Here is a 24,160-nt window from a genome sequence, read left to right on the forward strand (position 1 = left end):
AGCTGAAGAAGTTGATCTAGGAGAGCTTGCAGGTGAGTCATAATCACTAGATTCCCCAGTATGTTCAGGTTTAGATGAAGAACTAACACTCGATCTTCTTGGAGAAACGCTCGTTGAACTGGTATCCTCATCGTCTGTTGAAGGTTTAAGGAAGGGTAATTTTGGATTAGGTTTTAAATTATCTTGTGATTCTGAACTGTCATAGTCAAATCTATCTCTAGATGATTCTGGTTCAACAACAGCCATTGACCTGAATCTTTGTCTTTGCCTAACTTCTTCCTTCTCTTTTTCTCTTATTTCTTCTTCAGCTAAATGCTTCTTATACAATTCCAAAACTCTGTTAACTCTACTATAAATAAATATGAGCTTTTTGGCTTGTTTCATAATTTCGAATTGTCTTCCAAGAGCCTGTACATCTATATTTGAGCCAGCAGTTGCAATTAAAGAACCAGGTGTTGTTGGGGTAGTTGAGAGCACATGCATTGAGGGAGAGTTACTCTGATGAGTCAAATTGGTATAGTTACCGACACAAGTTTGTAAAATGGTTTGTAATTCTCTCATAAAATCTGTTTTACAAAGATCATCAACTGTTTTAGAGCCTAAAATCTCCCTTGCTATGGCCTCAACTTGTTGTAACTCTGGACATGAAAATTCAACTTCCTTTAATTCCCATAAAAATGTTTTCAAATCTCTATTCATCTTATGTTGGATTACATTAGCTCGTTCTTTCAAAACATTTCCAACTTTGTCAAATGATGAATTCAAATCTACACTCAAAGCTCTGTCTCTCGTATTTGCTATAAATAATCTCGGTGAATTTCTATCATTAATTGAAAAAGATGCACTTGCTGCAGCAAACACTGATGCTTGCTTTAGAAGTGGTGATTTTTTCGCTAATTGTGGACTTTCCTCATCCAATTCATTGAGATCATCACCAAAACAGTCATCCTTTCTCATATCCCATTTTGGATCCACATTATGTCTCACAAATGATGAAGCAAGAAGTCTATTTGAATGAAAAACACTTTGTGCTCTCTTCAGTGGAGGTGGTTGAAAACCAGCATGAACACTTTGTCCTCTATTTCTATTATATCCACCACTATAAGAACTGTTATTTTGTGTAGCACTAATCGGTGAGAAATTTCCAGTGTATGATGAACTGATCTGTGGTTGAAATACTCCAGAGTAATTACTACTTCCAGAACTTCCAGAACTGTTTCCTTCATTATTGTGAGTCATACTTAAATGTGATATTGTAATAGCACTTGTTGATTGATATGGATTCACTGGTGTTGTTGGTGTGGGTGATTGATTTTGTGACATCTTTGGTAATTGAACCAAAGGAAAGTTGTATCCAAGTAAATTATTTAAAGAAGTGCTGTGTCCTCTATTTCTCGAAGGTAAACTTTTAATACTATTCAATCAATTAGTGTTAAACAAATTAATTAAATACATACGCGAAATCAGAATAATTATGATATAATACAGTTGGTGATATTGGTGGTGATTGTTGTGGTGGTACTGCTCGTTTAGCTACTTGTGACTTATTTTGTGGAGTGGCATCATTGGTGGTCGTGTTTTGTTGTTGTGTTTGTGGTTGAGTATGGGTAGTATCAATTTGGGGAAGTGATTTCGCCTTCTTATCTAAAGGCTTTTGTTGATTATTTTCGTTTTTAGGTGATTTTGGTGTTTCTTGTTGCTGCTGACTTGTTGTGTTGTTGTTATTATTATTATTATTATTAACATTGTTTGATGGTAAGAGTTGTATATGTGTTGGAGACATTTCACATTCCTCCGATATACTTGATAAGAGTCCTGATTCATCAATGGAATTTAATGATGAGAAGAAGGAAACTCTCTTTGATGAAGATCTCCACAAACGAGTGTTGTTATTATTATTGGTTGAAGTTGTTGTTTCTGGTTGAAGATTGGATGATGACATTGATGAAGAAGGAGAGGATATCCTATTATTATTTGGGGTAGTAGTAGTCATGGAAGAAGAGGAGGAACAAGCCTGCTGTTGTTGTTGTTGTTGTCTATTATTCTCTTCTCGGGTGGTGGTAGTGGTGTTTGCAGAATTTGATGAAGTAGTAGAAGAAGGAGAGGAGGCTTGTTGTTGGTATGAAGGAGGTTGCTGTTGCATTTTTCAAAAGATGAAGATGAGAAAAATCAACGTTAAGCACCGATTTTGTCATGGTAATAAATAAAAATAGAAAAGCGACCTTGAAGATGGAAGGAGTAGACTTTGCAAATGTTGCACTGTTTTCAATTATTGAGGCCACGTAATGTTCAGCTGGTACCTGCAAAAGTTATGAGGAGAGTGCTGCAATACAATGGAATAGGAGAGTGAGCATAAAATCATGATGGACTCTCCGTAAGTTCTAATTATTCATCATCTCCATGTGAACTCAGTGTGCTGTTGAAAAATCATGAAATTAGAAATCACAATAGCGTTTTAAAGGCACACTGTATTGAAACACTTTATACTAGTTCAATATATTGAGAATTTGATGTGAGATAGAGCCTCTACATTACCGGAGTCTTCAAATACTGAGAGGACAGTAATGATCATCCAGTTACCAGAGATGATGACCTTCAAACAACCATAAACACAAATTCACAATAAGGTTAACATTGAATTAAATCCAAACCTGCCTTATACAATAGATTCTCAAAAACTTCCATTGTAATCACAAGGTCGACAAGGATTTGGAGTTGTCAGGAAAATTTCATCCATCAACTTGCTAAGGAAAAATCAAGCAGCAATGGAATAAAAAAGTCTTTTGCATTTTCGAACAATAAAAAAAATGTCTAATTCTCCAAAGCCTTCTTCATCAACTCCTCCAGGCTATGATCAGCAAGCAGCTTCTACCACATCAGCTTCATTAGTCAAAGTGGAATACAACAATGAACATAAATATGCACTCATTACATTACAACATAAACCTGTAAATTCATTCACTTTGGAAATGATGAATGCAATGATTAGTGCTATTGATGAGGTGGAGAAGAATTCTCAAATGAATGCCATTGTATTTACTTCAGGAATTTCTAATATATTCTCTGCAGGGTTGGATTTAAAAACTTTTAGAACTGATTCAAAGGATAAAATTGCCAACTATTGGTTTAAATTACAAGAATTCTTTCTCAAGATTTATGGTTGTACATTATTCACTTGTGCTGTAATTAATGGTCAATGTTTTGCAGGTGGTTGCTTGTTTGCATTGTGTTGTGATTATAGAATTATTCATACTAATTATTTAATTGGATTGAATGAAGCGTAAGTTGTCAATTTTTAATAATTCAATTGATTTAAGATTCAATTAGTCAATTTGGTAAGTTGTTAAAATTTTTATAAATTTACATATCTTTATAGGTCTTGTTGCTCCTTGGTGGTTTGCTCAAGCTTATGAGAATGTCATTGGAAAGAGACAATGTGAAATGCATATTCAATTAGGTACCTTACATAAAGCATCGAGTGCTCTTTCCATTGGACTCGTCGATGAAGTTCATGATAAATTTGAAACAATGAAAGAGTCAGCCCTTATTCATGTGAAGAAATGGAATAAGGTCAACCAATTTGCAAAGAGAGAATCAAAAAAGATTTTAAGAAGAGACTTATATGAAAAATTGAATTCCACTCGTGAGCAAGATGTTCAACTATCTGCCTCTTTAATTAGTTCTCCAAGAGTTCAAAAACTTCTTGCTGAATATTTACAAAGTTTACAAAAGAATTCAAGCTCTAATAGACCTTCAAAATTATAAATTTAAATCCCAACATCTCAGTGCCTCCTCATCACTTCCACAATAAAGATATTTATCCTTACTAACACAAAGTGAAAATACTTGCATTGAAAGTCTTTCAATTGTTCTTAATAATTTGACACTCTTATTTGATGCATCGAGAGAATATTGACAAATAGTTCCATCTATTGATCCACTGTAAACATGTGATCCAATAACTTGGCAAGATGTAACCTTATCAGAGTGTTCACTTAATGAAATAATTGGTTCACTATTTTCTACTGAAAATATTTTTACATGATTCGAATTATCTCCACTCACTAAAATATCATTTTCCACACTCAAGCAAGTAATATCTGAATAGTGACTATTATATCTTTTCTCAATTGTGTATGAATGATCATCATTCAATGAAAGTGCTTGTAATGAACCATTTGTAGATCCAACAAATATTACAGATTTATCCTTAATTTTTCCAACATGACAACAAAATGGTGTGCCAAAATTGGTTGAAATTGAATTAATTTTACAATGTTCCGTACTATCCATTATATGAGATCCAAATGAACTGGTATTTCCTCCAAAAGATGATCCACTCATAATATCAAAACTATAACTAGATACATTACTATGGTTATTGGTAGATGAATCATCAGAACCAAGTTTCCTAATATCCCAAACATTTAATTTAGAATCTTGACCAACACTGTAAATTAAATAATCATTTGAAAAATCATTTAAATCACTCCAACATGTTAAATCATTCACTCCAGAAACATGTTGTAATTTACCAACACACTCCGATCCAACTCCATTTCTTGAATCCCATAGTCTAATAGAGTGATCAGCACCTCCAGATATTATTAAATTATTTCGGAGAACAGTTAGGCAGGAAACAGTTGAATCATGACCAATTAAAATTCTATCACAAACTCCTTGATTAACGTTCCATGTTCGAACTGTGTGATCATTTGATCCAGTAATTGCTTGATTGGTGAATGGACAAACTTTCACAACACGAATAAAATCCTGATGACCATAAAGAAGCGCTTTAATTTTAATATTGGAATTGTTTTGTAACCAAGACATTTTTTTCTAAAATTAAACCACATTCAACAGATCAAAAGTGAAATAGTGAGGTTTGTACAAAATGGATTTTATGATACAGTTTATTGAGTTTTAAAAAGAGATAGTATTTAGAAAATGATAGTGTTAAGCATCATACCAAGAGTTTGGTTGACGTTAGAGCCCATCAAAGTTTCAACACTGTTTTCCAAGTGTCTCTTGGAGTCTAATTTACCAACATTGGCTAATTGATATTCTTCTCTAGAGGACTTTCCTTCTTCTTGAACCATCTTGTTATAAGTCTTTGCTAATTGAACCATACTCTTAATTGTCTTTTCAGTTTCCTTTTCATGTTCGTGGAAATCAACTAATTTCAAACCTTCAGTCCAAGTCTTTTTGTGAACGTGTAATAACATTTCTTGTTCCAATTCATTCTTACGATAAGAAATTGGCATTGAGTAATAGTGACGATTCAAACCGTGAATCAAAGCTTGTATAGTTGGCTTATTCAAATGACCTTGGACACTTGTTGATTGACGTGGTTCTTGACCAAACATGGCCAATTGTGGATTAATAGTACGGAAAGCATCGATAACAACCTTACCCTTCACTGATTGAATAGGGTCAACAACTACAGCTACCGATCGTTTAGTAAGGGATTCAAATGACTGTTGTGTATTAATATCGACACTACTCAACCAACATCCAAAACCAGGGTGAGAGTGATACCATCCGACAACCATTTCTGGTCTTCCTGTTTGTTTCAATAATTCCAACATTTTAGTTTGAAAGACTGGATCAACAGCTTCGACACTGACACCAGTACCGCTTTGTGGCATGGCGAAAACATCAATACAACGAACTGTATAATCATCAATAAATTCTCCCAACATTAAACCCATGACTTCCATAGGAACACCAGCACGACCGTGTTTTAACATTTTAAGGAGAGCCAAACTACTAATTGTAACTGTTTCAGCTGTATCGGGAAGAGGTTGATCACCTTGCATACCTCCTCCACCACCCATTTGTTGCATAATAAGTCTTTGCAAACGTGGATCCATTGTTTATATTATTTGTTGTTTTGTATAAAGATGATGTCCTTTTGATGATGAAAAATACAATCCAAATTCCTCCAAAGATTAACCTCGATTATTTTTTTCTATGCTTAATTTTTATTTTTAGAACAAGCTTCCTTGCTTTTATTAAAATTAATCCAACATCTTCCATCATCGAACATTATTCGCTTTTCCATCATGGCAAGGGAAGTACAAAATCCACACCATAGTATTCGGTACGAAATTTAATTCACTACCGATCAAAAAGATTGTGTTTCATCTTTTGACTATTACATGACGTGTACTCTATTCTATGCCAAAATCAAAAAAAGCCTTCATTATGAAATTTTAAATTTAAAATTAAAAAATGAGCAGTGCTGAATCTTCATCTATTGCCACAACACCATCAACAACAGCAGAGGAGGAACAAGTTGTTGTGCAAGGACCACCAGCTAAGATTCACATCAAGCTTCACATTCTTCAAGTTATTAAACAAAAACAAAACGAAAATGGTTTAAAGCATTTGGATTATGGTTACTATAGAAGATATTGTACAAAGAGATTGCGTAAACTTAGATCTTTGTTGAATGCTAAGCATAAGAAGGAATATAAATTTGCTCAAGCACCAAAGAAAAAGAAGGGAGTTGCTTCTACTACAGCCACTACTGTTGAATCAACAACAACAATTTCGGAAACAACATCAACTGATTCTATTCAAGGCATCAAAAATTCTACTCTCTTTAACCAACAAAATTTCACTGATAAGATTGTTAATCATTACAGAGAAAAGAAACAAGTTGAAACTAAACAATTCAGAGAACAAGCCAAGAGAATGTTGATTCGTGAAAATGTTGAAAAACAAATTCAAGAAGAGAAGGAAAAATTATTGGCTTCCTTTGTTAAAAAGAAAAAGAAGGAATCAACAAAACCAACTTCCAAGAAGGATGCAAAGAATATTCAATATGATGCTGAGTTTTTATCTGAATTATATGCTCGTCTTAATACTAATCCAGAAATTACTGAAGAAGCTATTGAAGAACGTATTAAAAAGTTGTCAAACCAATCAGGAAATACTACTGAACAACAAAATGATGCATTTGAACATGTTCAAGGAGATGAAAGATTCCTTCACTTGATTCTCGTTCAAGCTGAAAGAGCTTGGAGTCACTCCAAACATTTGAAGAATGAAACAAAGCAAGATCCTGATAATTCTCGTATCAAATTCCATCAATTGAACAGATTGAAGAAGGCTGTCAAATGGTCTAAATTATTGCTTGATTACTGTAACATTTATTCTGATGACCAAAGAACAATTTTGGAAGCTGAAGCTTACAATGCCTATTTATTGGGTACTCTTTATTTGGAAAAGGAATCTTGGGCTGAATCTCTTAAATTATTCAAACAATCACAAACTGTTTATGATCAATTGTACAAAGTTTTGACCTCTATTCCACAACAAATTAGAGACGAATATAAGAAACAAGTTGCTGAGATTAACAATTATTGCAGATTGTGCGAATATAACTTGAAGAAGGTTGAGGGTGGTGACATTTTGTTGCAACAATTGGAAAGCTCATCACAAATCGATTTGCTTCAACTCAAGTTAAGCCAAGTTAAGGATGCTGAAAATAAGAATTTACCACAACAAACTATTGAATGGGAAGGTGTTATGACTATTACAATTCCTAATGAAAAGATTAGAATTAACTTGTACAATGGACGTGCTTTAGAAGAAGCTGAATATAAGACATCTGAAAGCAAGTTGAGAGCTTTCGATAAATTGTTTGGTATTTACAATGATACCATGAGAATGATTAGAGAAGAAATGAAACTTGTCACTGTACCAAATACTCAAAAGAAGAATACTCCACAATCCAATTTGTCCAACTTACCTCAAGCTGAACAATTGAACCAATTGAGATTCCTCCACAGCTATGTCAGTTATGTTTTAGGCACAAAGACTATTGAAAGAAATGTACTCATGCTTCAATCTTTACTTGATAAATTGGATACCATTCAACAACAAGTTCAAAAGGTTGAAAAGAAGCAAAAGGCATCACCAATGGATACTATCAGATTATTTGATGGTTTATTACAAAATGTTAATGACTTGACAGAAATGTTGCAAAGTATTAACATTAATCAAGAAAGTTCTGCAAAATTACAAAAGGATTTGAACGAAAAGAAGACATGTTTCACTGCTTACAGATGTTATTATATGGCTTGCTCCTATGCTACTCTTCAAAAATGGACAGAATGTCATCTTTTATTAGAAAAGAGCGAAAATTTATTGAAAGAAGTTAAGAATACCTTTGGTCTTCCAGATCCAAAGGGAATTTTGGATGAAATTAGAAAGGCAAAGATTATTTCAAAGGCTCAACAAGTTTTGTCAAAGAAATCAGGTACATCATCTATACTGTCAGCTTATGATAGTGATGATGAAAATAATGCAAGTAAGACTAATACAGAATTACTCAAGACTATTACAGAAAAGCCAATTACAGAAAGACTCGACAAGTTTATCAAACCAAACAAGGTTGTTCTTGATAATTTGAATTCTTACAATCTCGTTCAATTACCACCAAAGTACAAACTTATTCCAGGTAAACCAGTTTTCTTCGATATTGCCAGTGGTTTGGTATCTGAATACCAAACAGAATATATTGATGAACAAATTGAAGAATTATCAAAGACTGAAAAACCAAAGGAACAACCAGCAACAACAGAAGAACCAAAGAAGAAGGGTTGGTTTGGTTTGTGGTAAATAATTTATTAAAGAAATTTCAATTATTCTATTTGAAAATAGTTTCTTCTTCTTTAGCAACCATTGATTGATTATACTCCTTTGTAAAGAAGTGTTTGATGATTTGAATTTTTCCTTTGAGTTGTTTCTTTTTCATTTCCATTGACATGTGTTTTGGAGAACGTAACAGAACATCAGCAAAACCTTGAGCTAACGAATCTGGACTCAAACCATTAGCATCACTGTTCATTAAAACTTCACGTAAGAAATTCATTACATAATGCCAAACATTGTAATGAGTTGGTGATAGGTTATTCTCTATTAATTCTCTACAACTATCTGGATTAAACCATTGTTCCATTAAAACTCTGTATAATTTTGGTGGAATAATTGGGTCTACTAGACTTTCAAAAAATTGAATCAGACAACTACAAACAGAGTGAATTGAACCTGATGTGAAATGTTTAGAAAGTGACATTCCATTGTCAAGTAATTCTCTACAAGTTCTAATTTGATCTGTTACTCCTTGAACTTGGAATAGACCCTCTTCTCTAATTCCATATTTTACAATGTGATCACAGAGGAAGAATAATTCTTTAGGAATGAATAATCTTTCAATGAGATTGTCATTCTCATCATAATATTGTACAGTTTTACATTTTGGATCTCTGACACTAGTGAAACATTCAACTAGATTATCAAGTGAATTTCCAAAACAAGATTTTAAATAATTTCCATAAACTCTGATTGGATGATCTTTTCCATTATCAACATGAATTAAAAGATTATCTTCAAATATTAAAGGTTTTTGAGTATCCATTAAATTAAATTGTGCAGCACTATTAGCATTGAAACAACAAATAAATTCAATTTCCAATGTTTCACCTGGTATTAATAATCTACGAATGGATGAAATGGTCAACCAATCTTGACAAATTTTCTCATCTAAACCTTTCTTTGTAAAGAAAAATTCAGAAACAACAGAACCAACATTCTTAACAAGTAAAGTAACTGATTGTGGAACACCAAATTTAGCATTTTCAAAATGAATTTCATTAGCAGATAATTGTATAGTTGGTTCATTGGATGGTAAACTGTTAATAAATTGATTTGTTGAAATTTGTGGTGTTTTTGGAAATAATTGTTCATATTCTCTTGCAATTGATTCTCTTGTTTGTCTAAATTTATGTTCAACTTCAATTTGAACATCAGTTTCAAATATAGAACTAACAGGTAAATGATCACTCATTAATAAATTTAAATGAGTTTGATAACATAATTGTTTAACTGAATCTCTTTTAACTCCCTTCCATAAAATTCTATCAGTATATGAAGGAATACGTCTCTTTTCAGATGTATCAAATGTTAAAGTACCTGGATCATATTTATAGGTTGGTGGAAATGTAATTCTACCTTCTTTAAATCCCATAAAAACACGTCCACTCATCTTTTCAACTGTCAATTGATCATATTCTAATAGTGATTTATATTGTTCTTGAACAACATATTCTTCCACTTGATTTCTTTCTAAATTATCAATACGATAATTTAAATCTCCAAACCAGAAAAAGTAATCATGTTGATCAGGTAACATGGATTGTCCCATAATTGATTGATTCAATCCTTGAAGTGGTGATGATATTTCATTATTATTACTATTACCTGATAATAAATTACCACTACTATTATTGCTAGAATTGTTAGATGTGTTGGAATTATTGGTAGCAGTAGTTGGTGAATTTAAATTAATAGTTAAAGTTGATGAATTATTTTCATTTTCAATTTTAGCAAATTCCAATTGAGTGAAAATGTCCATAAAATTTTGATTTCTCTTTTGAATGGCACCTTGATGAGGAGCCAAGTGAGTTGTTACAAAACACATTGTTGTCTCTGCAACTTTTAAACGTATACCAACAGCACCCTTATTACCCATCACACCCATTGCACCCAAAGCCAATGAAACAGCTTGAACATCTCTCACTTGTGAATGAAATTTTTCATTAATAAAGAGACAACAAAACATTCCAACAAGTTGCTTATCTGCTAATCTAATATATTTAGATTTAGATGAACATTGTAATTCAGATTCTAATACTTGAATCCATTCTAATTTTGATTGAGTTTCTTTTTTTAACATTGCTTCTGCTGTCATGTCAATTTCTTGTAATCCAATTGCAATAATATCAGGTTGTTCATTTAAATGTAACCATTCATCAATTGGATCAATATGTAATATTTTATCTTGTTCTAAATCTGTTAAATTGGATGTTAAAATTGGTTGAATCATTTGACTTGCTGAAATTGTTGCTTGATCAATTAGTGATTCTGTTAAATCATCTGTACTTGATCTACTCAGTGTGGAAAGTAAATTTCTTTTACTACTGCTACTGCTACCTCCAGATGGTTGAGGAGGAGTTGATGATGATGATGATAAATTATTGGGAGTATTTGGAGTGGTTGTTGTTGTTACTTGTTTCTTTTTTCCGAAAATATTTGGTAATTTACTATTAACATTCCAAGTACCAATGGCAATTTTAAATTTATGATTTTCTATAAAATTAGAACGACGTTGTTTTAATTGATTTTGTATGTATTGATCTTTCTTTGATGAAGTTAATAATGATGATGATGAATTCTTTTGAACATTAGTTGGTAAACTAATGGATAGATATTGTTCCATGTCATTACTAGCAATTGCTGAAGACAACATTTTTTTGTGATGATTTTAAGAAACTCACTGACACTTGACAGATGATGTTGAATCCAGGAAGTAAGCAATTTTGATTTTCAAATTTAATAATTTGGAATTTTTAAAAAACTAATTATTTACAAGACTATTGAACAATGTTACAACTATTCAGTTGAACTTTTAAGGTTTCTTACTGAAAAATCAATTGTAAAATTTAACTGGAATGTATTCAATAAATGATACCTAATTAACACTGTTTTATTCATTCATTAAATATATTTGAAAATGATATTAACTGAAACGCTGCGGTATTCTAAAGGGTATTAATAGAGATGAGATTAAGAAAGGATGAGAGACATTACAACATCAATAGTGTCATCTTGTGTAGTACCATGAGAAACAATCAACAACTTTAAAACATGATGCAAATGCTCTGCGAGTTGAGGATAGAAAAGTAGGAAGGAATCAATGAATCGTTTGTCTTGGAAAATAGCTTTTTCAAAGTTTGTTTCCATAACATAGATTACTTCATTTTCAATATCTGAATGGATATCTCTGGATATTTCACATGAATTTCCATTTCCTATAATTGCTGTGACTGACAAGCTTTGAACTATTTGAAGATCCATTTCTTTTGGAGTGAAACCTTGACGAGATAGATACTTATTGATATTTTGAACCATTACCTTAAATTTCTTCAAAATATTATCACAATCTGTAGTGGATGGTGTAGTCTTTGGATGCTTGTAAGAAATCGTATCACTCAATGGTTTAATTTTAAAAAATTGGAGAAAGTGTGATAATTCTGTTACATTTCTAACAAATAAACAATCAACAACATTTTGTAATTGTTTGTAACTTTCCTCATTATCACAATAATAAATTGCTTCTGAAAAATGTATTCCCTTATCACTTCTAAAGATCTTGTAGTTATTACAAAAGGCTCTGTCAAGTCTATCATTCTTGATTTGGCGATTGATCTCTTTGTATAAAACTAAACATTTGTTGTCAGCATTATCAGTATCCTTCTCGAGCTTTTCAATTTCTTTACAAATAATGTGGAATGGAATTTCTTGAGAAATATCAAAATCATTATACTTATTATCGACTTGTAATAAATTCAAAGCAGGAAAATCAACCATTAATTCAGGGCTCAGTATCTTGAATAATTCTGTTTTCTTGTGTTTTCTATTGTGGCAAACAATCAACCCATTATCATAAATAAACTTGAGCATTTTCTGTTTGTAACAAGTTCTCTTACAATATTTCCAAACATTAAGAAATTGATCATCGGTGATATTATCAGACAAGAGGAATTCTCTAATCTTCTCCTCAGGTACAACTCTTTCCTTGTTATTGTCTTTGTATTTCACAAGATTTGACAATTTACCAAACCTCCTGGATAGATCAAGTTCCCTAAAGAATGGAATATCTTTCAACTCTAATAAATCCCAAATCATGGAAGATGGAAGTGAAAAACTAAAACCTTCAGAAACAAGCACTTCTAATTGGGATAGTTCTTTGTTGCTTAATTTTGAAATGTCGTTCACTACAATACTGTTCAAGTGCGTCTTGAGGATTTGACAAAGATCTGGAAGTGTTTTGATATCATTTGATTGAATTACATTCTTAATAATAGTACTATTAGGAAAGTAATTATATAAAAGTAATTCGTTAACTTCAATAGGGAATACTTCTCGCATTGAAAGATCCCAATACATTTTGGAAAGCGGTATCTTCTTGTCATTGTTAGCAGTTACATAAATTCCACTTAAAGAAACAATGGCTGTTGAAGTAGAACTCCTTCGTGTATTGATAATAGCTTCTATGAAATATTGTTGGTCGCTTTTTGTTGGATTTTCATCAAGCAAAATAGTTTCATAATGACTTGTGGAAAGGGTATTGAGGATGGAGTTAATCTCACCATATTTGTAGCTGTTGTGTATTTCTTTCCACTCAGGTCTGTACTTTTGAAGCTTTGCATCCATGGAGTAGAATAGATTGTTATCTAAAACAACGAATTCACCATTTGTGGTTATTAGTAGTGGTTGTGTTTTGAGTAACTTTTGAATGTGTGTGGAAAATTGTGATTTTAAACCATGTACAATAGATGACACACTTTTTGTTTTCATGATTAAATTTTGGTAAGCTTGTAGATCTTCTTTTTTTGCTCTCAATCCTTCTTTCAACTTGGCGTTCTTGATATAAGGTAAATAATCAATGGTATCACTGAAAATCTTACGTAGATCGGGATCATAAAGATTTTGAATATTCTTGTTCAAGAAATTGTGAATACCATTGATTTGGTTCTGGAATAATGAAAAATTATTGTCGAAATATTCTATCAAGCTCTCTAAAGTTTGGTATTGTTTTCTGAGCTCCTTAAATTCTAATGTTTCTTCATAATTATACGAATATGATTGCTGTCTAAAAAGAGTGGGAACTGTTTTTGTTCCCAACTCTATCAAAATATTCGATATGTTGTCAGTGCTGTATATTTCATGCTTTTGCTTGTATAATATTTGTACAAGACTTTCCAAATCTACAAACTTGGCTTTTTCCAAATATGATGTATGTTTTGAATGGATATAACATTGATTTGGGTGCAGCCACTCTCCATCTCGTGTCAAGCAAATTGGGCTTACTAATGTCTTTCTTTCATGAAAGAGAACAAACAATTCTTCGTTTGATAATACATGTAGATTTTGGATATGTTGAGTGGTAGATATTAAGTGTTTGTAATCTTTTAAGGATGTATCAAGACAGTGATTGGAAGCTTTTTCAAGAAGTAAAAGACTGCTTTTAGATAAATCGCAATCCAAAATGTTTTCGGATGGTTTTACAAGTTTCTGAAGTCTTGTTGGTACAATTTCAAAATCCAAAGACTTGACACCAATATTAAAGTGTTTAAATAATTTGTATAATTGTACAATCTTATCAAATTTCAAATTGTATGGAAGGTTTTTAGCTAGATTAACAACATGTTGTTTCTCAAACTTTGTAAAAAGTTTATCCCATTGTTTGAACATTAGCTTTTCATTTTCAAATTTCGTGTCAATACATTCCTTGTTTAAAATAATAAAAGTTGTTTCAATTCCAAATGCTTCATAAGGATTGATAGGTGAATTACCCATTAATATAATATTGGAGGGTTTTTCAAAATATTTAGTTTGACCTCCCAATAAAGGAATACAATCAATATTTTGTAATAGATTAATTGTTTTAAATTGTACATTGCTGAAATGTAATTTAGATTCAACTTGTAAAACTTTGAAAAAATCATACTTCCAATTATTAATGTTTTTCATGGTATTGAATGCCTTAACTAACAATTGAGGAATATGATCAATAATAGAAATGTTCCAATCTGAAGATTCAAGCAGTGCTTCTCTATTTTGACTCAAAATAAAATCTGATTGTATCAAAAGTGGGAGATTGTAATCTTCTTTAACAGGTAGAAATGAGTGTAGTTTGTACCTTTTATCTACTTTCCATTCTTCTGGAAAAAATACCATAAGATCAGCTCTATGAAAGTTTGGTCTTTTTTCACACAATATGTTCTTCATATTAATACCATTCTCAATTGAGAAACCATAGAATTTTTCTGTGGTTGTTTTTGACTTGAATGTAGTAGAAAGTAAATATTCATTATCCTTGCATGTCAATGAGTACTTGGTGGTATTCAATCCATCTTTGAAAATAATTGTCTTGATATTCTTCAATGTGAGAAGAGTGTACTTGTCAAATATTGAATGATCAAATTTTTCAATTTCAATTTCGTATAAAGTACCATCAGAGAGGTTGAATTCTTGGTTTTCTTTTTTTGTCAAGTCTGTTGAGGTTAGAAAAACATCAAATCCATTTGATACCAAATGAACTTTTTTACAGACTGAAAAAATAGTTTTAAAACCAATTCCTTTCTCTCCAATTGCTAGTGTTTCTAATTTTTTGGAAACCTTATCAGAGTCAGCAATACCAGATAGAGAGTATAAATTATCATAGGTAAATCCACATTCATTACTCTTGATTTTCAAAACCTTTCTACTCTCATCAAAATCAAATTCTAAAATACCACCTTGTAGATATTCACTATCATCAGCATTTTGAATAAATTCCAAAATGAAATGGAATAAATTAGTGTTGAATCCTTGTGAAAAAAGTGATCTAGCTGAACCAATTTCACTCTGCATCTTTTCAATCTTTCTTCTTACATTAAGGGGGATAGCTTCCAAATCTTCTTGATAAATAGAGTTGACATCAATAATAAGGTTTGTTTGCTTTTCTCTGATTTTTCCAATTAACTCAACTGACAAGGCAAGACATTCATGCTGTTGATACTTTTTGACTTGTTGGACAAACTCTTCAAAAGATTCTTTGGTCCAATAAATTTCCTTTTGTGAATCATCAAATATGATCATGGATTTTTCAAGCTTTTTTCTTTGTACAACTCTCTTAAATTCAACATAATCTTCTTCTTCATCTTCAAATATTTCCAAATGAACTTTCTCTCTAATGATTTTAATAATTATTGCCTGTTCATTTCCATCATAAATTGTGGTACCTAAAAACCCAATAACCTTTCTGATCAAATTTCCAAATGTATTTTCCTCTAATTTGATATAAAGTTGAGAAATCAAGTTAGTTATGACCCCTTCCACACCATTCTTTCTAAAGTTAGTGACCATCTTTTCAATATTACTTTTCTTTAGGTTAAACAAGTTTACAGAAACCTCTTGATGATGATAAACTCCCATGTAAAATAGCTTCTTTTGAAGCAATTCAAACAGGATGTTCTTCTTGTACTTTTCAGTCATGACTTTAAGGCGTTCTTGAATTGACTTGGCCGCCTCTTGATCTTGAACATTGATAAATATTTTATCAAGATCTTGCAAAACACAACGAATGCCGTTTTCGAAAGGACTCTCTTTTGATTCTACTTTCATGTTGTTTTGTTTTTTTTGATAAGTAAGAACATGACATGTGGCAGGTTTAAAGCCTTGGTAGAACTTATGAATTCCCAACCCTTTTAAGACAATCACTTCCGATTAAATTATTAATTTTCATAAAAGGTTCGTGAGTAATGTTGATCTAATTTTCAAGCCTTCATGATTTATTCTTCGCCCGAAGGTCAGCACGTTGTATTAATACTTTGCTTTAATTAACTGTTTCTTGTTTGTGTATTTTTTTCTGTTTGGTTTTTGGCGGGAATGAGTTTTTAAGCTTTTTTAAAAAAAGAAAACAATATTTAATGCTAGTTTACAATGTCTTGACGTACTCTCCCAATGGCAAACTTGCCTTTCCAAACGATAAGTAGAATTCTCCATCAATTGATAAATCGACATTAATATCCTCTTTTGAAAAAGCTAATGGTGTTGGTTGAGTTTCTTGTAGGTCTTCATGATTTATACTTATTGGAATAGATGATGATACAGGTGACAAATTATTTTGAATATCATTACCAGGATATGAAACAGGTGAAACAGGTTCATCTTCTCTTGCTTCTATTAATGGAGAAGTCAACTTGTTTCCTTTTGGCTTTTTTTTCAATTGAACTTCTAAAACCTCTTGTGTTTCAAGAATGTGTTCAATAACTATTGACAAATCATCTATTTGAGACTGAGCAACTGCTAGTTTGTCTCTTAATAATTGGTTTTGATTAGTCAAGTTATGGATTTCAGAATCTCTAGTTCCCAACTCTTGCGAAAAGTAGGATTTCATTTCATCAAACTTTTTCTCTAAAACATCCAATTCATCTTGTTTCTTCTTTTTCAAATCTTTCATAAACTTTTCTAAATGATTAACTCTATTCAAAGTCTCTTGTTTTGGATCATCCTTAATAATTGAAGACATGGATTGATTCAAAGATGATTGATTGTTATAGCTTAAGCTTGTTACAAAGCTAACATTTGGTGACTCGGTTTCTTTTGTAATTTCAATCTTTCTGATTGGTGAAGAATGACGTTCTCTTGATTTGCTCAAAAGAGCTTCAGTCTTCTTTAAGAGAACTACTTTTTCAGTATCTTCAGGAACAATGGCATCAACTGTTTCTTGGTCTATTTGAATTTGAGGATTCATGTGATGTACAACTGGTGGTGGATTTCTTGGAGGTGAAATAATAATCACCTCGTCAAACTTTTTTCTACTCGTTTTAACTTCTGGAATTGCAGCAACAAGCGTTGAGCTTGATTTCTCTTTCTTTTCAGGAAGACTTGTTAATTTAACTTCCTCTTTTGAAATGGTAGTTTCTTCACTTCTTTCTTTAACAACAACTGTTGTTGTGGATGTAGGTGGTTTATCTTTTACAGGGTCTGTTGTTGGTGCAGCTTTTTCAGAAGTAATGGAAGTTCTCGATCGTACCAAAGTAATTTGTTGGTTGGGTTCATTAGTTTCTTCTTTTTTGATTGGTACATTGGCGGATGGTTGTGGTGGATTTTGAACTGGTGGTACATCCTTGGTAGGAGTAACAACCTCTGAAGTATCATTATTCGAAAGTAATGTTATACTAATTTCTTGTTTTTCTAATAGTTTCATTCGGGCATCTCTTCTTGCCTTATATCCAGCAAGTCTATGAGATGAAGGTTTTGGTTGTTCATCAGAATTTTTAGAGACATTAGTTGGCTCAATTTGAGGTGGTTGAACTGTTGAAGCTTCAGAGTTGGTTTGGACTCTTCTCCTCAATCTAGCTATTGGAGAACTGGCACCTCTTTCTACAAAATTCTTTGGATCCATTATGGTAATCTTTTTCCTTCTAAAGTCTTCACCAACAATTTTTTGTAATTCCATGTCAAATTCCAAATCTTCATCCACATGCTCAACTTGTTTTTTTGGCTCTGGAATGATTGGGTGATGATTAACAATTACTTTTACAGGTTCTGATACGATAGGTATTTGCTCTATAATTTCTGGCTCTGGTTCTTGCTCTTCAGGTTGCTCTGGTTCAAGTTCTGGTTCTGGCTCTTGCGTTTCAGGTTCTTGCTTTGGGTATTGATCTGAGTGCTCTAGTTCAGGCTCAAGAGGAGTAGAAATAATTTTGATTTCTTGTTTTGATTTGATGGTTTCACGAATAAATACTTCTGGTATTTTGATTGGTTTAATTTCTTGGATATTACGTTTTAACTCTTTCTTAACTTCTTGAAATAATATTTGATGATTCAAAAAAGCTCTTGGTTTGATTAATTCCTCTCTTGAAATTTCAATAATTTGTGGTTGATGGATTGGGTGTTGATGTCTAATTTCTTCTTGTACAGGTTCTTCACCATCCTCTGATTCACTATCTTCAAAATAAGGTCTTTCATCCCTTTCCTTCTCAAAGTGTTCATGTTTTGGTAAGTCATAAACAACATTTTCAGGTTGTCTTTTTTCTTGATTATGAATATTAGATTTCAATTCTTTTTCCAAATATTTGATTTCCAATTCTAACAGTTGATTTTCCTTTTCCAAATCTACAGTTTTCTGTAAATGAGCTTCCAGCTTTTCTGTTGCAGCTGTAGTAAACGACTCGTTCATTTCAAGAGGTTCCATAACTTCATCCTTTTGAATTGGTGAGAACATGTGAACTTCTCTTTCATCTTTGTTAGGTGATTCAAATACTACAACATCATCAGACTCCTCCATATAACTACCATAGGATGACTCTGAATCAATACTTGTGTTAAGTTCCTTTTTCACAATTGGTGTTTCTTCAACTTGTAAAATTTGAGAAAATTGTTGAGATTCAGTTGGTATTGATACAGGAGTAGATTCTCCTTCTTCAAGTGGAGTTTCCTTAATTTCCTCCTTGATAGGATTTTGCTCTTCTTTAGGTTCAATTACTGAGATGTTATTAACAATTGTATTATCCATTAAATCTTCCATTGTTCCATCTTTGGTTGGTGATTCAAATAATTCTTCATAATTGTTGTATTTCAAGTTTCTGGCTGCCAAGTTTTTAACTTTGATCTTTTCTTCCTCTGTTAAACTTGCAATTCTTTCAGAAGGTGTTGATGGTATTGTTAAAGTTGGCTTTGAATTGTTGATTTCAGTATGATTGAGAAGCTCCTTTTCAGTTTCAATCAAAGCAGAGATTTTAGAAATATCAATAATTGGTTTTTCAACCGCAAATTCTGGTTCCTTCTCTCCTTTCTCAATTGTAACTTCCAAACTCTTATCATTTACCAATTCTTCTTCAAGTTTTGATGGTATTACTTCCTCAGTGTCATCTTTATGGGTTTCCTTGACTGGATCTTCCTGTTGAACCTCATCGGATGAAGGGGTATCACTATGGATATTTGTTTCCGTATGTTCTGTTGTGTCCCTTGTTGGTATTTGTTGTTGGTCATTGTTAGGATCTTGTTGTGGAAGTTCCTTTGATTGTGTGCTCTCAACTGTAGTAGATGCTGTAGACTTTGTTTTCAACCCAGCAGCAGAACTTTTTGATGTATCCTTATTAGTTTTATCTAAATTTCGTTTTGTTGGAGTGAGAGGTGTTTTTGGCTTAATCCCTAAACTTGATGATGAAGGATTTGTTGAAGGATTCAAAGTAGTGGTGGTAGTAGTACTTCCTGAAGTGGTAGCTGAAGGTAATGGTTTCTTTTTCTTAAAGGCTGTTTTCAGGATTTCATCATAGACAGAAGAAGATTTTCTAGAGTCTAGCAATGGTGATGAGGAAAGAGGACCCGATGTAGTTGATACTTTACGACTTGTATTTCTCGATGAAATTGTTGTCATTGCTGATCTCTCAGAATACTTTGCCGAACCACTTGAATTATTTGAGGAATGATTAGAAACGTGTGATAAGGCTGAGGAGCCTTTTCGTGGTCGTGTACTCATTTTTTTCCTTAATGATAAAAATATGAGAAAATGTAACCGACAATTTTTTAAAATGAGCACACGTTGAAATTACAGTGAAAATAAAGTGAAATCTTATCTTACTATTATAATGTGTGAATCACTACTGTATTGAAAAGAAATGTCTCACCGACTCAAAAACACTCTGCAGCTGTTCTTTTCTGTAAGAGGATTTCTTGGTTAAGCCATCAAGTACACCAACTCTTACAACAGCCTTAACTGTATCAGAACATTCAGGGCATGAACAAGGATAACCATTTGATTCATCTCGAATAGTATTCCAACATTTTGAACAATAGGTGTGACTACATGGTACCAATAAACATGGATCTTCATATAATTGGAAGCAATGAGTACATGTAAGTGATGAAACAGTTGCTTCCTCTGCTTTGATTAACTTTTCTATCGTTGCTTGGAGATACTTTTGATTCTTATTTACATTTTCAATCATTTGTTGTTCACGTATGATTTGACCTTCATATAGAGATTTGTTATCCATTATTTCTTGTCTCAATTTAGAATTGTCAGCATTAAGGTTGGAGATTGTTGTTAAAAGTTGAGAATTCGTAGAATTCAATTCCCTCCATATTGTCTTTTCCTTTTCTATTTCAATTGCAATTGCTTCATCCTTTTCCTTCAACTCCTTCTCTCTCTTTTGAATGGTTTCATTCAATTCAGAAATTGAACAGTCTCTATTTTTGAGGTTTTCTTCGAGTTCAACAATTTTCTTGGATTGTTCCTCATTCTTTCTTTCAGCTTCATTCAACTTTGTTGTTGCAATATCCAGTTTTTGTAAAGATTCCTCATTTTCTTCCCTAGCTTTCATTAATTCAGAATATAAATGGTCACCATGATCTCTCTTAGATAGTGCTTGAACCTTTGTATTAAGGTCCAAATTCTCCTGTTGAAGTTTTGTTAACTGTTGGAATAATTGCCTGAAAAATATTAACTTGGAAATAATCAAATATTGAAAACTTACTCTTTCTCTCCCATGGCTGATTCCAATCTCTTCTTTTGTGCTGATATGATATCAAGCTGTTTGTGTAAATCAAGATTTTCAATGGTCAAATCCTTGATTTGTTTTTCCAAAGTTGATTCCTTCTTTTCGTTTAATGAAGTCTTTAGAACATTTAATTCCTCTTCTAACTTTTTAACAATGACTACATAGTTTTCAATTTCATCTAGAAGATTTGTTACTTGGTTCTTTGACTTTTTCTCAGAGTTTTCACAATCTCTAACATAATTCTTAAGATCAGTTATTTGATTTTTAAGATCATTCACAGTTCGTATGGACTCTTTGGATTTAGCTTCTAATTGTTTAACATTGGCATCTTGATCCTCAATAATTTCCGTTTGTTCTTTAATTTTTTCGTTGAGTTCTCTTTGTTTTATCTCCAATTGATAAACTCTATCTTTATATTCCGAACTGTCTGATTCTTTCTTTTGCATACTTTGTTGCATGGTTGAAATGTTTCGCTCTCGGTCCCTTTTTTAATTCTTTTAGCACATTTTTTTTCAAATTTGAGAAAAACTTACTTTAGTCTTGCTTCCAGTTTCAAAATTTCAAGTCTTTTTTCCTCAAGTTCTACTTGAGATGAAGCATGTTTATCTTGCAAATTCCTAAATTATTTAGTATTTTGTAAAGTTAAGAACTACTTACTTCATTTCAATTTTGGAATCATTCAATTGTTTTAAAAAGTCAAGACTTCTTGTTTCATTATCTCTTCTCAATGAATCCAAATCATTGATAAGACTTTTGATTTTAGAATTTAATTCAAAAACTGAAGATCTCAAAGAAGAATTCTCTTCTTCTAAATCAGCTTTCAAAGCTTCAACTTCTTTTCTTTTAATTATTAATTTAAACTTGAAAATACTGTTCAACCTACAAGCTTGTGAAAACATTTGTAAATTTTTCTTCCAATTCATGAAAAACTGTTTTTGGTACACTTGTGATTACTGTTTGTTTTAGAGTACAATTTTCATCCTTAATCCTATCCAAGTCACTTTTATATGTTTCGGATTTGTTTTTCTCGCCTAAAATATTTAATTATTTCAATCAAAGATACTTACTTCTATACATGGATGATAATTGTTCAAAATTTCGTTGAATTTGTTCCAAAGAACCATTGCTCTTCTCAATTTCTGCCTGTTGGTCCATCACTTTTTGTTTTAATCTCTCAATGAACTCTTGATCCTCTTTCATTAATAAATTGTGTTTTCTTTCCCTTTCATTTTGAGACTTGTTAGACCTGCCAACTGAAATGTCAGGCAGAGTAATATGTGACGATCTTGGTGATGATTCGGTTGAAGCTGATGGAGTATTAGCCGAAGAAGAAGAAGTATTATTGCTTAGAAATCCACTATTAGATTTGGAATTGTTTTGTGTATTGATATTCCTAGTAGAGACTGGAATAAATCCCAAATCATTTATATTTACATTGGTATCATTATTTGGTGAGGTAACATTAATTGTAGTTCTAGGTTGTTGTTGCTGTTGATTTGATGGAAAATCGTGATGGATTGTATTATTATTTGATCCCATAGGAGGGCTCTTATCCAACAATGCTGTTGTTGAGAAGGAAGATAAATTAGCTAGTTTGGGTGCTCTTCTTGATGATGATGAAGATCCAGGCTTTTTCCTGATAGGAACAAAACTATCTCTACACGATGATGAAGAACCATTATTGTTTGAAGATGATAACCCAGTGGTTGCAATAGCCGAGTTCGACCTTAGTTCTCCCTTTCCAAAGCTATTGAATGAACTCATGATTTAATAAACGTGTTGTTACAAGAGAGGTTCAACCTAGATGCACCTAACTTTCAGGCGCTCGTTTTTTTTCAAGTTGTAGTTGATGGCTGTTGATAAAAAAAGCAATGAAAAATCCTTAATTTGTATTTCTCAACCCGATCTAAGAAACAGTAAATCTATTACAGATATTATATTCATCTAGCAAGAAGGGAGATAGTTCAGTGGTAGAACATGGGATTGTGGTTCCTAAGATCAGGGTTCGATTCCCTGTCTTCCTACACCTTTTTGATAATTTTAATAATTTTTATTGCAAACATAATTCCAAAAACTTTGAATTTTGAGTTGGTGCTTAGGTGGCGTAACATTAAGAAAATCAAGAGATGGGATCATTTATTGAAACGAAATGAATATTTTTACCAAATCTAATGATAACATTCATCAATTGGAGGACAATTTTCTGGAATTTCAAAATCACTATCTTCAACATATTCAATCATATCATAATATTTGTAATCTTGAACTGAATTATCAAAATACATTGTCTTACTCAACATCCAACAAGTATTCATTTCCATATTTGGTTCTCTCAAAGTAGTATATTCATATTTACCACCATACTTATCAATCATGGTAATAAAACCACTATTCTTACCAATTGTATATGGAGTAGTATTTTCACTTGTTGCTTCAATACATGTTTCTTTCCATTGATAATTCTTGGATTTGGAACATGAACATTTTGTTGGTTTAATTCTATATTCGATAGTAACATCATCCATTTTCAATTTCAATGTAGAATAAACCAATTCAGTTTGATTAGATTTGATAACAACTACCTCTCTCTTTCTAAATGATTTCATATCAACATTATATATGACTGTAACACTATCAGGTTGATTGTTTTCTTCTTGCAATGATTTTTGATAGAATGTTCCTTTATAGGAATGAACAGGTGGTAAACAACATGTTGATGCCTTAGTTGAAGTAGTAGCAGGTTTTGAGAAACCACAAACAACAGCAACACATGCAACGATAACAAATAGACAAGCAACAATAATCCTTCTATTGAGAGTCATTTTTTTGAAAGTCATGAGTGAGAATAGAGCTATTCAATTGGTCTATTTAAGGTGAAATGATTAAGGACGGACATTCACAGTAGTTACGTAGATATCAAGCCAAACAGTTGTTTCTAATTGGATCCTCACAACGATTATTTTCTTTCAAATTCCAATTCCTTTTTTTTACAGTAATGGATAAGGATACTGCACTTAAAATGGACATGAAAT

The 24,160-nt window shown here is 32.1% G+C and overlaps 10 protein-coding genes and 1 non-coding gene across 11 annotated transcripts; 3 read left to right on the forward strand and 8 right to left on the reverse strand.

Moving 5' to 3' along the window:
- Window positions 1-1,441: 1,441 nt before the first annotated feature.
- Window positions 1,442-2,143, reverse strand: NAEGRDRAFT_67319 (uncharacterized protein; the record flags this gene model as incomplete). Its single annotated transcript, XM_002677604.1, has 1 exon — window positions 1,442-2,143. One exon carries the CDS (start codon window positions 2,141-2,143, stop codon window positions 1,442-1,444), a length of 702 nt encoding a protein of 233 aa, XP_002677650.1.
- Window positions 2,144-2,807: 664 nt separating this feature from the next.
- On the forward strand, window positions 2,808-3,765 carry NAEGRDRAFT_33361 (uncharacterized protein; the record flags this gene model as incomplete). The annotated part of the gene is made up of 3 exons (XM_002677513.1): window positions 2,808-3,280; window positions 3,328-3,335; window positions 3,377-3,765. The coding sequence occupies 3 exons, from the start codon at window positions 2,808-2,810 to the stop codon at window positions 3,763-3,765; spliced, it is 870 nt and encodes a 289-aa protein (XP_002677559.1).
- NAEGRDRAFT_67321 (uncharacterized protein) lies at window positions 3,760-4,833 on the reverse strand (the record flags this gene model as incomplete). Its single annotated transcript, XM_002677605.1, has 1 exon — window positions 3,760-4,833. The coding sequence occupies one exon, from the start codon at window positions 4,831-4,833 to the stop codon at window positions 3,760-3,762; it is 1,074 nt and encodes a 357-aa protein (XP_002677651.1).
- Window positions 4,834-4,887: 54 nt separating this feature from the next.
- NAEGRDRAFT_39105 (26S proteasome) lies at window positions 4,888-5,967 on the reverse strand. The gene has a single exon (XM_002677606.1). It carries the CDS (start codon window positions 5,871-5,873, stop codon window positions 4,941-4,943), a length of 933 nt encoding a protein of 310 aa, XP_002677652.1. The 5' UTR covers window positions 5,874-5,967; the 3' UTR covers window positions 4,888-4,940.
- A 267-nt stretch (window positions 5,968-6,234) lies between these two features.
- NAEGRDRAFT_57981 (uncharacterized protein) lies at window positions 6,235-8,662 on the forward strand (the record flags this gene model as incomplete). Its single annotated transcript, XM_002677514.1, has 1 exon — window positions 6,235-8,662. The coding sequence occupies one exon, from the start codon at window positions 6,235-6,237 to the stop codon at window positions 8,629-8,631; it is 2,397 nt and encodes a 798-aa protein (XP_002677560.1). The 3' UTR covers window positions 8,632-8,662.
- On the reverse strand, window positions 8,660-11,320 carry NAEGRDRAFT_67324 (phosphatidylinositol polyphosphate 5-phosphatase; the record flags this gene model as incomplete). The annotated part of the gene is made up of 1 exon (XM_002677607.1): window positions 8,660-11,320. The coding sequence occupies one exon, from the start codon at window positions 11,318-11,320 to the stop codon at window positions 8,660-8,662; it is 2,661 nt and encodes an 886-aa protein (XP_002677653.1).
- Window positions 11,321-11,637: 317 nt separating this feature from the next.
- On the reverse strand, window positions 11,638-16,242 carry NAEGRDRAFT_67325 (uncharacterized protein; the record flags this gene model as incomplete). The annotated part of the gene is made up of 1 exon (XM_002677608.1): window positions 11,638-16,242. The coding sequence occupies one exon, from the start codon at window positions 16,240-16,242 to the stop codon at window positions 11,638-11,640; it is 4,605 nt and encodes a 1,534-aa protein (XP_002677654.1).
- A 313-nt stretch (window positions 16,243-16,555) lies between these two features.
- On the reverse strand, window positions 16,556-20,107 carry NAEGRDRAFT_67326 (uncharacterized protein; the record flags this gene model as incomplete). The annotated part of the gene is made up of 1 exon (XM_002677609.1): window positions 16,556-20,107. One exon carries the CDS (start codon window positions 20,105-20,107, stop codon window positions 16,556-16,558), a length of 3,552 nt encoding a protein of 1,183 aa, XP_002677655.1.
- Window positions 20,108-22,181: 2,074 nt separating this feature from the next.
- Window positions 22,182-22,892, reverse strand: NAEGRDRAFT_48925 (uncharacterized protein; the record flags this gene model as incomplete). Its single annotated transcript, XM_002677610.1, has 1 exon — window positions 22,182-22,892. The coding sequence occupies one exon, from the start codon at window positions 22,890-22,892 to the stop codon at window positions 22,182-22,184; it is 711 nt and encodes a 236-aa protein (XP_002677656.1).
- A 189-nt stretch (window positions 22,893-23,081) lies between these two features.
- On the forward strand, window positions 23,082-23,152 carry NAEGRDRAFT_t296. The gene has a single exon. It is a non-coding gene; the product is annotated as a tRNA-His (tRNA).
- A 144-nt stretch (window positions 23,153-23,296) lies between these two features.
- Window positions 23,297-23,950, reverse strand: NAEGRDRAFT_67328 (uncharacterized protein; the record flags this gene model as incomplete). Its single annotated transcript, XM_002677611.1, has 1 exon — window positions 23,297-23,950. The coding sequence occupies one exon, from the start codon at window positions 23,948-23,950 to the stop codon at window positions 23,297-23,299; it is 654 nt and encodes a 217-aa protein (XP_002677657.1).
- Between the last annotated feature and the right edge of the window lie 210 nt (window positions 23,951-24,160).

Source organism: Naegleria gruberi (genome assembly GCF_000004985.1).
Source record: "Naegleria gruberi genomic scaffold NAEGRscaffold_22, whole genome shotgun sequence".
NCBI lineage: Eukaryota > Heterolobosea > Eutetramitea > Acrasida > Naegleriidae > Naegleria > Naegleria gruberi.